This window comes from Sphaerodactylus townsendi, linkage group LG07 (genome assembly GCF_021028975.2).
Source record: "Sphaerodactylus townsendi isolate TG3544 linkage group LG07, MPM_Stown_v2.3, whole genome shotgun sequence".
Lineage (NCBI taxonomy): Eukaryota > Metazoa > Chordata > Lepidosauria > Squamata > Sphaerodactylidae > Sphaerodactylus > Sphaerodactylus townsendi.
Genome location: NC_059431.1, coordinates 11,962,793 through 11,977,181, shown reverse-complemented (window position 1 = coordinate 11,977,181; position 14,389 = coordinate 11,962,793). Strand labels below are relative to the sequence as shown.

Sequence of the window (14,389 nt, the reverse complement as noted above, 5' to 3'; positions counted from 1 at the left end):
TACCCCACCTTTCCTAGCAAGTCAGGGCAGCTTTAGTTATTTACTTTCCTCATAACCTGCCTTTCTTCCTATGGAGATCCAGAGTGGCTTACACTGTTGTCTTCTCCATTTCATCCTCACAAACATCTGGTGAGGTAAGCTAGTTCTGAGAAGGCATACCAGGCCAAAATGGTGCCTAAGGGCATGACTGCCTTCCCCCCCATGCTCCACTTACGGGAGCCAGCAGGAAAGCTGAGAGAGGGTAGCTTGGATGGGCACTGTGGTGCCCCACCCTCCCCAGGGCCTGGGGAAGGCAGAAGTCGGCTTGCAGGGGGGGGTGCCACAGCGGGGTTGCAAGGAGGCTGAGAGGGGGTGCGAGGCTCATGGCGTGTGCCTGGGGACATGGGATACCCCATTTTCCCATTAGCGCTACGCCACTGCTCCTGAGAATGTATAAATGGTCCAAGATGAAACAGAACAAAAAACCCTTCACCCACTGGTAGAAGACAATGACTGAGAGCAAGAGATGAATTTGACTGGGTTACCTAGTTCGCTCTCGCTCTCTCGCTCTCTCGCTCTCTCTCTACCCCCCCCCCCCATCTTTGTGGTTTTAAAACATATCCATGTCGGATCAGACTCATGCAACCGGAAGAAAATGATGCCAGTAAACGCATTTCATCCCCTGCAAAACTGTCTTCCTCCCAGCTCAACGATCGCCCTTCTGAAGTTTTGCCTCCACCGTTCCCCAACCGAATCTCAAAATTGTTTCCCTCCGGAGAAACAACCTGTGTTACTTTAAAACACTCGAAACAATTTTTGTTTGACACAAGAGGTTTATTTTACTTGCGCAGAGAACAAATTTGCACTGACCAGCTTAGAATGTTCTTGAACTAAAAGGAAGTGGCCATTAGCCTTTGCTGGCCAGTGGCTAAAATGGTCCCCCCCCCTCCCCGGCCAAGGTTTGTTTGCCAAACCAATCTTGTCCATCCAAAGTGTGTTCTTTGGCACCCGGAGGAGATCAGACCTCCGTTCTGTGGCCAGCTGGCTCTTAACGGGCAAGACTGAGCTCTTGTGTTTAGGCGAAATGGGGGAAGAGCTGACTGGAGCAGTGCGGTAGCGGAAGGAATTCCTTCTTGGGTTTAAAAATGGTCGGCTGAGTTTATGAGACACAGGAACTTCTGACAAAAAAACCGGCCGGGGGAAAAAATAAATCCAGACCCAGATGCGATGTTAAAATCAGTGTTATAAATAAAAGATGTTAGTGGCAGCCTGGTATTAAAGGCACAGGTAGTCACCTGTGCAAGCATTACTGACCCATGGGGTGATGTCACATCATGACATATACTAGACTGTTTGCTTAGAACATAAGAACATAAGAACCTAAGAAAGAGCCTGCTGGATCAGACCAGAGTCCATCTAGTCCAGCTCTCTGCTACTTGCAGTGGCCCACCAGGTGCCTTTGGGAGCTCACATGCAGGATGTAAAAGCAATGGCCTTCTGCGGCTGTTGCTCCCCAGCACCTGGACTGTTAAGGCATCTGCAATCTCAGATCAAAGAGGATCTGCTTGGTGGCTTGCTGGTCGTTTACACTTTACCCCCAGCAAGCTGGGTATTCATTTTACCAACCCCTGAAGGATGGAAGACCGAGTCAACTTTGAGCCGGCTACCTGAAACTGACTTCCGTCAGGATCCAACTCAGGGGATAAGCAGAGCTTACGATTCTGATGGGTATCTGAAGGAACATCTACTTCACATAAACCTTGCTCTTTAAGGACCCGATGGAAAATCTATATCCATATTCATCCGTATGAACCTTGTTGATCTTTAATGATTTGATAGAACATCATTAATGACTTGATAGAACATTGATAGAACAATGACTTCATAGAACACCTGCACTGGCTCCCAGTTGAGTTCCGAATCATTTTCAAGGTGTGGGTGTTGACCTTTAAGGCCTTACGCGGCCTGGGACCCTCGTACCTTCGGGACCGCATTACCCCATATGTCCCTACTCGGCCTCTGCGTTCAGCAGAGGCTAATTTATTGGTGGTTCCTGGCCCCTCAATGATGCGGCTGGCCTCCATTCGGGCCAGGGCCTTCTCAGCCCTGGTGGAACACTCTCCCTCCAGCTGTCTGGGCCCTGCGGGATCTTGGTGAATTCTGCAGGGCCTGTAAGACTGAGTTGTTCCACCGGGCTTTTGGAGTGTCCAGCCACTTCTACAACTCCGGTTTCGGAGTCCCCTTGCCATCTAGGGGACTTACTTTTTTGTTCTGATACCCCCTCCTTGGGAGGGTTTAATTTGGGTTTTGCTGACGCCATTTTTATTGAATCTACCGCTGTGCTTTAAATCTAAACTATTTTAACTTAATGGGGTTTGGTTTGTATATATTATATGTAGAATCTGTGTTGTGAACCGCCCAGAGCCCTCTGGGGGTTGGGCGGTATAAAAATCCCATAAATAAATAAATAAATAAATAAATAAATAAATAAATACATACATACATACATACATACATACATACATACATACATACATACATACATACATACATACAAATCTACTCCACAGGAACCTTCTTGGTCTTCAAAGACCTGATGAACCAGCTACTCCCTTTGTTCTTCAAAGATCTACCATTTTTGTAAAGGTAGAAACCAGTTTGCTTTCTTCCAGCAACCCAGATTTTCAATAGCAGCCCCAATATTCAGCTACTCTGTCCTCTCTCACATTCAATCCCCCACACCTGGATACTTTGAAGGTCAGGGTAAGGCGTTTCCATTGAGCCCACTGGCTCAGGTTTGGAGATCTGGACCACCGTATGATGCCTGTTGCCATGCTCCCTATCTGGTGAAGTGGTACGACACAAAATTGTGGTGAGTACAAAATGGGGGATGGCAACGTTGTGAGCTTCTTGGAGCATCAGTGGGATAGACAAATTAATAAAATATTAAAAGTCACTCTAAATGTGAATGTGTTTTCATGATGGAATGCCGCGAATGTTTGGTCTGTAGGTTAAAGCCTTGAAAAGTGGGTTATATGTTGGCATTAGCTGTCCAACCCTTTCACCAAGAATTGAAGGGCTATTTGGAAATTCACTGAAAGTTACATTCTGTTCTATTTAGAGTCCTGAAAGAGGGCTGGGATGAACAGAACGTAACAGGTTGAGGGCACAGTTATGGAAATAGCATATGGCATTCCAGCTAGCACAATGGCATTGTGAACAGGAATTTTTTAATTTGATCCCATCAAAAAAAGGATGGAAACGAACATGCTCTGAGCGGCCCTCATAGGTAACATCATTTTGTGAAAGGGAAGGTTTTTTTAAAAAAAACAAATGCACGAAAAAGCTGATTGTCCAGGGATGTAGGACAAAAATTGCAACAAATCTAAGAACACACTGGATTTATCTACAAGGAATAGGCCCACCCCCAGTTTCTCGCTGGAATTTAAATCAATGGGAGGAGAGAGCTATAAAATAATCAATGAAAAGGAACCCTCGGATTCTTCTGTGTTTCTTTCTCCCCCCTCACCCCCCACCCTTGATTCTTTGTACAACCTTGGGGGAGGAGAAAAGAATAGCGTTGAATCTCATTGTTTATTCCACTGGGCACAAGATATTTTTGATTAAGCTAGGGCAGTGATGGCGAACCTTTTCGAGACCGAGTGCCCAAATTACAACCCGAAACCCGCTTATTTATTGCAAAATGCCCACACGGCAATTTAACCTGAATACTGAGGTTTTTGTTTAGAAAAAACGATTGGCTCCGAGATGTGTGTTACTCGGGAGTAAGCTTGGTGCTAGTCGGTGGCTTTGCTTTGAAGCAACTGTGCAACTCTTCCAACAGATGAATCATGACCCTAGAAGGTTGCTCAGAAGCAAGGCCCATTGCCAGCAACTGAGTTACTCCCAGGTAAAGGATCGCACTTTAGTTCTTCACATGAAAATCAGTGGGGCTTAACAGCGCTTAACAAGGTTATCTACACTGCTTCCCCAAAATTAGGTCTTAGGTTTAATGCTAATAATTGAGCTCAGCAGCCCGCCAGCCTAGATATGTGGGGTGTGTGTGTGTGTGTGTGACTCCGTGTGTGCCCACAGAGAGGGCTCTGAGTGCCACCTCCGGCACCCGTACCATAGGTTCGCCACCACTGAGCTAGGGAAAGGGTTACCAACATGGTGCCCCTGGGTCTAGTGGCATAGTGACAAGGGGGGTGCATGATGCACGGGGCATTGGTGCGGGCATTCCAGGGAGGGGCGTGGGCGTGGCATGCACACAGGGTGCATAGCTGCCCTGGGCACAGTTCTTCCTCGCTCTGGCCCTGCCTGGGTGTGATGGCCTCTGCCAACACCTTTCATGGCACCTGCTGAGAGTCATTAGAAGGTGGGTGGGGCTAGGTGGGGCTGCTACCCAAGATGGCTGCTGACTGACCCCTGGTGATCTGATTGGCTGCGCAGATTTTTAAAACAATGTTTCAGCAGCAGCGGTCACCGAAGTAGGTTTAATCCACTATCACACTCCCCTTTCCTAGTTCATTTTAAATGTTATCCCTCTCCCCCCCCCCCACATCTGGGTTTCCTCTCCATCTCTACCTTCTGCGGCAGCAATGTTTGGGTGGCTCCACCTCCTATGGCAACCATTTTGTAGCTGAGTCCACCATTATGTGTCAGAATTCTGAAGTTGCTAAGGGGTGTGTGCAGCTAGACAGATGTTTTATTTTCTTTTATGCGTGTGTCAAGTACTGTTGTCACTTCCGACTTATGGTGACCCAATAAATTAATGACCTCCAAACGTCCTATTGTGAACAGTCTGGCTCGGGTCTTGCAGACTGAGGGCTAGTGGGTTCCTTCATGGAGTCAATCCATCTCTTCGCCTTTGATCTCCCTCAGTTTAGGAAAAAATGGTTGGCTCCGAGACGTGCGCTACTCGGGAGTAAGCTTGGTGGTAGACGGTGGCTTTGCTTTGAAGCAACCGTGCAACTCTTCCAATGGATGAATCATGACCCTAGGAGGGTTTACTCAGAAGCAAGCCCCATTGCCAGAAACCGAGCTTACTCCCAGATAAAGGATCGCGCTGTAGTTCTTCGCATGAAAATCAGTGGGGTTTAACGGTGCTTAACAGGGTTACCTACGCTGCTTCCCCAAAACTAGATCTTAGGTTTAATGCTAATAATTGAGCCCAGCGGCCAAGGCCAGCCTAGATGTGTGTGTGGGAGTGGGGGCGACTCTGCGCGTGCTCACAGAGAGGGCTCTGAGTGCCACCTCTGGCAGCCGTGCCATAGGTTCGCCACCACTGATCTATAGTCTAGTCAAGGACAACCACTCAAGTAAGACATTATCCCTTCCACCCAAGGAATTCTGTCTGACACTTTTCAGGCAGATAGCAGAAAAGTTCCTGATTCATCGATAATTCGTACTGACTTAATCCAATGCCTGAATGTATTGTCGAAGGCTTTCACGGCCAGAATCACTGGGGTGCTGTGTGGTTTCCGGGCTGTATGGCCGTGTTCTAGCAGCATTCTCTCCTGACGTTTCGCCTGCATCTGTGGCTGGCATCTTCAGAGGATCTGATGGTAGGCATGGAAAGCAAGTGGGGTATATATACTGTGAGGTCAAAAGGTGAGGCCATCTGAATAGAGTAGCCTGGCATGTGAGTCACAGAGAAGTCTGTAGCATGGGAGTAACAATGAAGATGGCAAGGTCAATAGGTGGATGGATCTGAATAGGAGTATCCTGGTCTTTGTTCCCTTTGATTGCTCTAGTCTATAGTTGTCCTGTGTTTGTGTGGAGCTGATCAGTCACTGTCTTGATTCTAGAGTTTTTCAACACTGGCAGCCAAATTCTGTTCATTTTCATGGTTTCTTCCTTCCTGTTGAAGTTGTCCATGTGCTTGTGAATTTCAATGGCTTCTCTGTGTAGTCTGACGCAGTGGTTGTCAGAGTGGTCCAGAATTTCTATGTTTTCAAATAATATTCTGTGTCCAGGTTGGTTTATCAAGTGTTCTGCTATTGCTGATTTTTCTGACTGAAATAGTCTGCAGTGCCTTTCGTGTTCTTTCCATGCTTTCCATGCCTACCATCAGATCCTCTGAAGATGCCAGCCACAGATGCAGGCGAAACGTCAGGAGAGAATGCTGCTAGAACACGGCCATGCAGCCTGGAAACCACACAGCACCGCAATGCCTGAATGTTCCCTTGTCCCTTGAAGCATGCCGGGCAAGGGATACTGTCTTAATTTACGCAGACATCCGTTTATCCTTGCTGGAGAACAAGACGTCTAAGGCCGGATTATGAGATTTCGCAGCCTCTAAATCTGGCTGGCTCGCAACTGCCGAGTGAATGACATCTTGTGTCAATGAACGGTACGAGGCGCACGTATTGAATGGCTGAAAGGGTTTCTTCTCTCGGGTTTGCAATTGGCTCGATTAATTCCCACCCAGGGCCCGCGTGTCCTTGCATTCAATAAAGATCCCGCCGAAACGACGAACGCAGCGGATGACCAGTATCCTTCACGCTTCTGTACAATACGATGGCATTCCAAATCCTTCCTCAGTTTGACTTTAATAATGGTACTTCCAAGTTCACTGCAGAGCAGAAGACAATTTGCCACATCTATGTAGTTTCACAGTCCATTCTCACCCCAACCCCCTCACACACAACTGTTCTGACAAAGTGTGGCTGCTTGCAATGGGGAGACTAGTGTGGGAGAAAAGGGCTATATAATCTTTCCCTATGCACCACCTTCCCCACTGAAAATCACTACTTTTGAGCCACCCTGCTGGTTGAAATATGCTGGGGAGAATCATAGAATAGAATCATGGGCCCCTTCCGCACATGCAAAATAATGCATTTTCAAACCACTTTCACAACTGTTTGCAAGTGGATTTTGCCATTCCGCACAGCTTCAAAGAGCATTGAAAGCAGTTTGAAAGTGCATTATTCTGCATGTGCGGAATGAGCCAGAGTTGGAAGAGATCTCAAGGGCCATCAAGTCCAACCCCCTGCAATGCAGGGACACACAATCAAAGCACTCCTGATATATGTTCATCCAGCCTCTGTTTAAAAACCTCCAAAGAAGGAGACTCCACCACACTCCGAGGTAGTGCATTCCACTGTCGAACAGCCCTGACTGTCAGGAAGTTTTTCCTAATGCTTAGGTGGAATCCCTTTTCCATGACTCCTGGTCCAAGTCTCTGGAGCAGCAGAAAACAAGCTTTTTCCCTCACCAACATGACATCCCTTCAGATATCTAAACCTGGCTGTCATGTCACCTATTAACCTTTTCTTCACCAAACTAAACATCCCCAGCTCTCTAAGTCTCTCCTCATAGGGCATGGATTCCAGACCGTTTACCATTTTGGCTGCCCTCCTCTGGACCCGTTCCAGCTTGTCAATCTCCTTCTTAAATGCTGAACACAATATTCAAGGTGAGGTCTAACCAATGCAGAATAGAGAGGTACAATTGCTTCCCTCAATCTAAACACTACACTCTTATTGATGCATCCCAGAATCGCATTGGCTTTCTTGGCCGCTGCATCACACTGCTGACTCATGTTCCGTTTGTGGTCTACTAAGACTCCCAGATCCCTTTCATATCTCAGGGAAAGCTTGGCTGAGTAGCTGAGCATCGGCTTTGCATGCTGAAGGCCCAGGTTCTATTCCCCGCTATCTCCAGTTAAAACAATAAGGTAGCAGATATGGTGAATGACCTCTTCTTGAGAGTCTGAGTAGACAATACTGGTCTTGATGGACCAAAGCTCTGATTCAGTAAAGGCAGCTGTATGTGTTCAGGCCATCTTCTCATTGTACGTTAAATAGAAGCGAGTTCCGCAGGGCCTGCAAGACAGAGCTATTCCACCGGGCTTTTGGAGGGGCTGGTGAGTTCCGCAGGGCCTGCAAGACAGAGCTATTCTGGGCTTTTGGAGGGGCTGGCCGCGGTTTTACTGCCCCCCCCATTGAAGCTGCAATTGCAACTGAGGCTGCCTATGTCCATCTTCTTTCCATCTCGGTTGGGCCTGATTCTCTGATACCACCACAGGCCCTCCCGCTCCCTCCCTTTCTTTTTGGCCTATAGATCGGGCGCCGATTTTAATTAATGATTTTGATTAATGGTTCAACAACTTTTGTTGTTCAATTTTTATTTATGGTATGAAATTGCTGCTTAAATTTTAATCTGTCAATAGGTTAAGTTTTATGTAATTGCTGTTTGAATAACAGCCATGCTGTGAGCCGCCTCGAGCCCTTCGGGGATGAGGCGGCCTATAAGTCAAATGATAAATAAATAAATAAAAGAATTCCTTCCTCCACACTTGTCTTCCCTCCTTAAATTTCAGCCTTGGCCACTTCATCCTGTTTGGACAGGGGTTTCCAACACTGTTGTACCTGAAGACAATTCTGGAATTTTGAGAAGCTTCCATGCACCAATGGGACAATGCCACGTGTGACATGCCCTCTGGAAATACTTCACAGAGGCATGCAGCCACAAGAGGAAATAAAGTTCAATTATAGGAGATGATCACGGCAGGTGTCTTAAAGTCCTTGAGGCAGTGGCGTAGCACCCAGGGGATAGGGTGGGACATCTTGCACCGGGCACGTGCCGGGGCAGGGGCCTTCCGAGGCATGGCAGGCAAGGGCGTGGCAGGGGTGCAGGGCACACACGTGCCCTGGGCACAGTTCCGTTTCGCTATGGCTCTGCCTTGAGGGATTGTAAAACCAGTGACAATAGGAAAATTGTGTGTGTGTGTGTGTGGGGGGGGGAATGTAGAGAGTCACTTTTCCAAAAGTATACTTGGAGTGAAGGGATTGAAAAATAAAATACGCAATAGAGAAGATCTTAGATGTGGGTCCTTACTTTTTGATTTAATGCAAATTCCAGGGAAGAAATCTTGGGGGGAATTTACACTTGGAAGGTAAGCCTTCCAGAACATTTGTTCATGTTTTGTCTGCTTAGGGGAAATTACCTCTGGATCCTGTGCTTTTTCATAGTCCACGAAGTTATCTTGCTGGGATCCAGAACATTGTATGGATTTTTTGGAGCTGGTAGGCATGAGACATAGTGCATGGGGTGGGACATAAGGGGTCTGTCCAAGGCCCCCTCCCCAAGTTCTGCAGTCATTTCACCCCACTTTTAGAGGTGAAAAAATTGCAGGAATTGGAGAGATGTCTAACAGGAGGGAAGCAGAGGTGGGATCCAGCAGGTTCTCACCAGTTCCCGAGAGTGGGTTACTAATTATTTGTGTGTGCCGAGAGGGGGTTACTAATTGGGTCTGCTTTTCGTTAGAAATTCCATTAGGTCCAAAAATCATAAAGTCCTGTTGTTTCCTATGTGGCTGGTTAGCGAAGGTAGAAAACGGGATCATTCTCCCGGTTGGGCTGTTTTAAAAACATGTTTTAGTAATATGGTAAAGTTCCTTGTTTAAGGAAAGTATCCTCCTTTTGATTTCTAGAAACAAAATTAAGTATTTGAAAGCATTAAGTATTTGACAGGCAGTCAATTAGAGGAGAAGTAGTGGTTTCTGTTACTAAGGTGACCAGATGGTCACCTTTGTTAACATTACAGAGGTGGCGGCTGCATGGTGCCTCTTGTGGCCGCAGAGGCCTGCCTTCTGGGGCTTCGTTTCCCACCCTGTGACAGGAAGGAAGCGGCAAACTAGAAACTTGTGAATGGGGCAGCTGCCCACACTGCCTTGCGCCCCAGAAGGCAGTGCGGCAGCCTCCCAAAAATTGGGACAATTTAAATAACCTACAGGACAAGTTGTTTGAAGGCGGGACTGTCCCGCCAAAAGCGGGACGTCTGGTCAGCCTGCAGTAGACAATAGGACTTGCTATAATGAGTTTAAATTATGGACAGAAAGATACCAGCTGGAAATTAGGACCTTTTTTTTTACAGTAAGAGTTTTTTACAGTCACAGAGAAATTATTAATGCCCCGCCCCGGAATGCCCAGCCATGCCCCCATCGTGCCCCGCCCAGCCCAATTGGCGCTACGCCATTGTTTGAATCCCACCACCATGGGAACCTGTTACTAAAATTTTTGGATCCCACCACTGGTGGGAAGGCCTATATGAGCCTGTTGCAAAAAAGCTAGCTAGACTCTTTCTGGGCTGCCGACAGTCTAGGTAAGAGGAGGAAAAGAAGGGTCAATCCTTCTTGGCAGACTGGATTTGACTCAGAGGCGGTTCATCTTCTAACCCCAACCCGCTGCTTACCTCACTCAAGTAGGAAACGGGACTTCTCTATTTTGTTAACCTCAGGCCACCCTGTTATCAAAAGTGGAAATGAATTTAATGGGTCACCAGCATCTTACAAAATATTTGCACAGGGAGGGGGAAAGGAAAACAAAATTCACGGGAGTTTCGGTGGACAGGAAGTTGTTTGTTTCCTCAAGATGTGAAATTAATTAAAGAATTACAGAACAGAAATAAAGGGAATCGGACAAGCTCCACATGATCATTAAAGAGCGAAGCCAAATTAACAGCGGGAAATTCACCTGGCAAAGATTGCGCTGGAAAGTTAGGGACATGCTTATAATCCTGTTATTTAACAAATTGGGTTTTGCTCCGGGGGTCTTTGATCTTTGAAGGCAGAAGGGATCGCCCCCCAAACGCCTCCTTTTCCCACACGAACCCAGCTCATAAACACAAGCCGTGGCTATTTTTTTGAAAAAGACTCATATTTTAATCATTTTACAATTGGCTGGAATGTAAAATATGAGCCGCCAAAGCAAAGATTTGGCTCCCTAACGCAGATGATTTCTTGAAAGTTTCATATCCTTTTGCCGACTGTGACTTCCTCTCATGCCCTTCCTGGCTTGCTTTTAACTACTTGGGAAGACTTGAAATTACCTCCTGGGAGGGGGGCCTCCGAGGGACCCAACGTCGGTGTGAACCACAGCAAAGTCTCCTCCAAGAGTGGCGGCCAACTCATGAAGCAAAGCCTGCCTTGGAAGAAGCTGATTCTCGAGCACAGCTAACAAATGGGAGAAATGCTATGAAGAACAAGAACTCAACGGGAGGGGAGGGGAGGCCACCGTTCTATTCTGTCTGTTGAGACAGCCCTGGGCCAACAGGTCCTGGTACAGCCCAGAGCCCTAAGGAGAGAAAGGGAGCTCAGGTTTCCAACAGATTTATATCTGGGGTCTTGGGTGGTTTCCAGGCTGATTTGGCTGTATTCTAGTAGCATTTTCTCCTGATGTTTTGCCTGCATCTGTGGCTGGCATCTTCAGAGCATCCTCTGAAGATGCCAGCCACAGATGCAGGCGAAACGTCAAGAGAAAATGCTACTAGTACACGGCCATACAGCCCGGAAACGGCCGATTGGATACTTACCGTTAAGGGGCCTTCTGCTGGAGGAATAGGGGGACATCTGCCTGGGTGTTTCCCAGCTCGTTCTCAGGGAGACAGGATGTAGTTTTTTATGTCACTTCCTGGGGCATCCATCTTAGGCGCCAGTTTAAATCCTGTCTCATCAGGGAGAACAGCCTTTTTGAGAAGCTCCCACTTCCACAAGTCTTTTTCTTTTTCCAATCCATTCTCTCCTTCTTCAGTCCCCCCCCCCCCCACCACCACTCTTCCCTCCTCCCAACCTCCTCTTCCCGGGCGCATTCCAGCACCCCAGTGATTCCAGCCATGAAAGACTTCGACAATATGATTTATATCCTGCTGTTTGTAAGGAGTCTCAAGGCAGCTTACAAACTCCTTTTCGGAGAGAGTTCTGAGAGAACTGGGACTAGCCCAGCAGGCTTCACGTGCTGAAGTGGGGAAACAAATCCAGTTCACCGGATAAGACTTTGCCGCTCGTATCGAGAAGTGTGGAATCAAACCCAGTTCTCCAGATTAGAGTCCACTGCTCCTAACCCGTGGCTCGTGCTCTCCTGCTGCGCCCGGCAACAGCCGGCACTTTCTCCCACCCACCTGGGTATATTTAGTTTGGTGAAGAGAAGGTTAAGAAGTGACATGATAGCCATGTTTAGATATTTGAAGGGATGTCATATTGGTGAGGGAGCAAGCTTGTTTTCTGCTGCTCCAGAGACTAGGACCAGGAGTCATGGGTTCAAGGTGAAGGAAAAGAGATTCCGCCTAAACATCAGGAAGAACCTCCTGACTGTCTCACCTGTTCGACAGTGGAAAGCACTACCTCAAAGTGTGGTGGAGTCTCCTTCTTTGGAGGTTTTTTAAGAGAGGCTGGATGACCATCTGTCAGGAGTACTTTGATTGTGTGTTCCTGCATTGCAGGGGGTTGGACTTGATGGCCAACTGTCTCTTCCAACTCTATGGTTCTAGGATTCCCTGCATCCGACACCAAAGCTGGCCCAGGACCAGAGCTGTGGCAGCCCACGCTCTCCCACACCAAAGTCAGCCACAGCCCTCTCCCGCTGCATCCGGCCCTTTGGGTATAGGTTTGTTTATTTGTGAAAGTTTTTTTCCTCATAGAATTGTCAAAACACAGCACTGTCCAGCCAATGGGTGTTCCAGCCATTGGCTGGGAACCCTGCATAGACTCTATGGCAGTGATGGCGAACCTATGGCACGGGTGCCAGAGGTGGCACTCGGAGCCCTCTCTGTGGGCACGCACGCACAGAGTTCGTCGTGGGGGGCGGAAAATCACCCCCCCACACACACACACACATCTAGGCTGGCCTGGGCCACTGAGCACGACATGCGCACACCGTGGTGACCAGGGAGGACTCGGCTGGCGGGCCTGGTGCCTGTGCTCCGGGTGGATTCTGCCCAAGGGGGGGGCGCAGAGGAGGCAGAGATGCTAGAGAGGCACAGAGTGGTGCACGCAGGACTTGCTGGAGACTAGAGCAGGCTGGCCCCTGTTCAAGCGTGTGGGGCAGAGGAAGAGGGAGCCAATCTTTTTTTCTAAACTAAAATCTCAGCATTCAGGTTAAATAGCCAGGTTGGCATTTTGCGATAAATAACTGGGGTTTGGGTAACTTGGCAATTTGGGCACTCGGTCTTAAAAAGGTTCGCCATCACTGCTCTATGGTTCAAGCCAGTTCTGGTGCTGACATTCAGATTACCGCATTTGGCTACCCTGTCTCCTCGTTCCAATTCTCCAGCCTTTGGTTGTCGTCTTTCCACGCCACGTTATACGAGCGCTTCTGTTTCACAAAAACCCACAACTGTTTGGCGGCGGAACGTATTTCACCTCTAAAGAAATCAGGTGCAACAAGTCTCAGTAATGGACTCCAGGTCTGACTCCCAAGATTCCAAGATTCTGATTGTTGGTTATTAGCCCGCTCCTGACGTGCACTTATTTTTCCATAAATAAAACAGAAAATATTGACCGGGGATTGTTCTATTTTGGTGTCATAAACGTTTGATGCAGATAGTAATGCGAAAATCACCGGACTTTTAAAAAAGATACTTAGAAAATACTTATTGGAATTTTCCCCTACCTCCGATCGTTCCTCCTCCTCCTGAATAACTTTTTGGTGTGTGCAATTTCGGCTTCATTTGGCAATGGATGATAGCCCTGGTTTGAAAAGGAAAGAGAAAAGAAGGCAGTCATTTTTCAGACAGAGGAGTCAGTAAGCCAGTTTGTATAACAGAGAACTTTGACAATCCCGCTTCCTTGTCGTGGTCTCCCAACAGTCACCTGATTCAACTTTTTTGGCCCCCCCCCCCCACCCCCCCCCCCCCCCCCCCCCCCCCCCCCCACCCCCCCCCCCCCCCCCCCCCCCCCCCCCCCACACCCCCCCCCCCCCACCACCCACCGCCCCCACCCCCCCCCCCCCCCACCACCCACCACCCCCACCCCCCCCCCCCCCCACCCCCCCCCCCCCCCACCCCCCCCCCCCCCCACCCCCCCCCCCCCCCACCCCCCCCCCCCCCCACCCCCCCCCCCCCCCACCCCCCCCCCCCCCCACCCCCCCCCCCCCCCACCCCCCCCCCCCCCCACCCCCCCCCCCCCCCACCCCCCCCCCCCCCCACCCCCCCCCCCCCCCACCCCCCCCCCCCCCCACCCCCCCCCCCCCCCACCCCCCCCCCCCCCCACCCCCCCCCCCCCCCACCCCCCCCCCCCCCCACCCCCCCCCCCCCCCACCCCCCCCCCCCCCCACCCCCCCCCCCCCCCACCCCCCCCCCCCCCCACCCCCCCCCCCCCCCACCCCCCCCCCCCCCCACCCCCCCCCCCCCCCACCCCCCCCCCCCCCCACCCCCCCCCCCCCCCACCCCCCCCCCCCCCCACCCCCCCCCCCCCCCACCCCCCCCCCCCCCCACCCCCCCCCCCCCCCACCCCCCCCCCCCCCCACCCCCCCCCCCCCCCACCCCCCCCCCCCCCCACCCCCCCCCCCCCCCACCCCCCCCCCCCCCCACCCCCCCCCCCCCCCACCCCCCCCCCCCCCCACCCCCCCCCCCCCCCACCCCCCCCCCCCCCCACCCCCCCCCCCCCCCACCCCCCCCCCCCCCCACC

General features: G+C 50.2%; 1 protein-coding gene across 1 annotated transcript in view; it reads right to left on the bottom strand.

Annotated features, from left to right (window-relative positions):
* LOC125436937 (CBP80/20-dependent translation initiation factor-like) overlaps nucleotides 1-13,486 on the bottom strand; it is an 86,326-nt gene extending 72,840 nt beyond the window's left edge. Inside the window, exon 1 of the mRNA XM_048504321.1 lies at nucleotides 13,374-13,486. Within this exon, the coding sequence (XP_048360278.1) occupies nucleotides 13,374-13,486 (113 nt within the window). The remainder of the gene's footprint in view (nucleotides 1-13,373) is intronic.
* Between the last annotated feature and the right edge of the window lie 903 nt (nucleotides 13,487-14,389).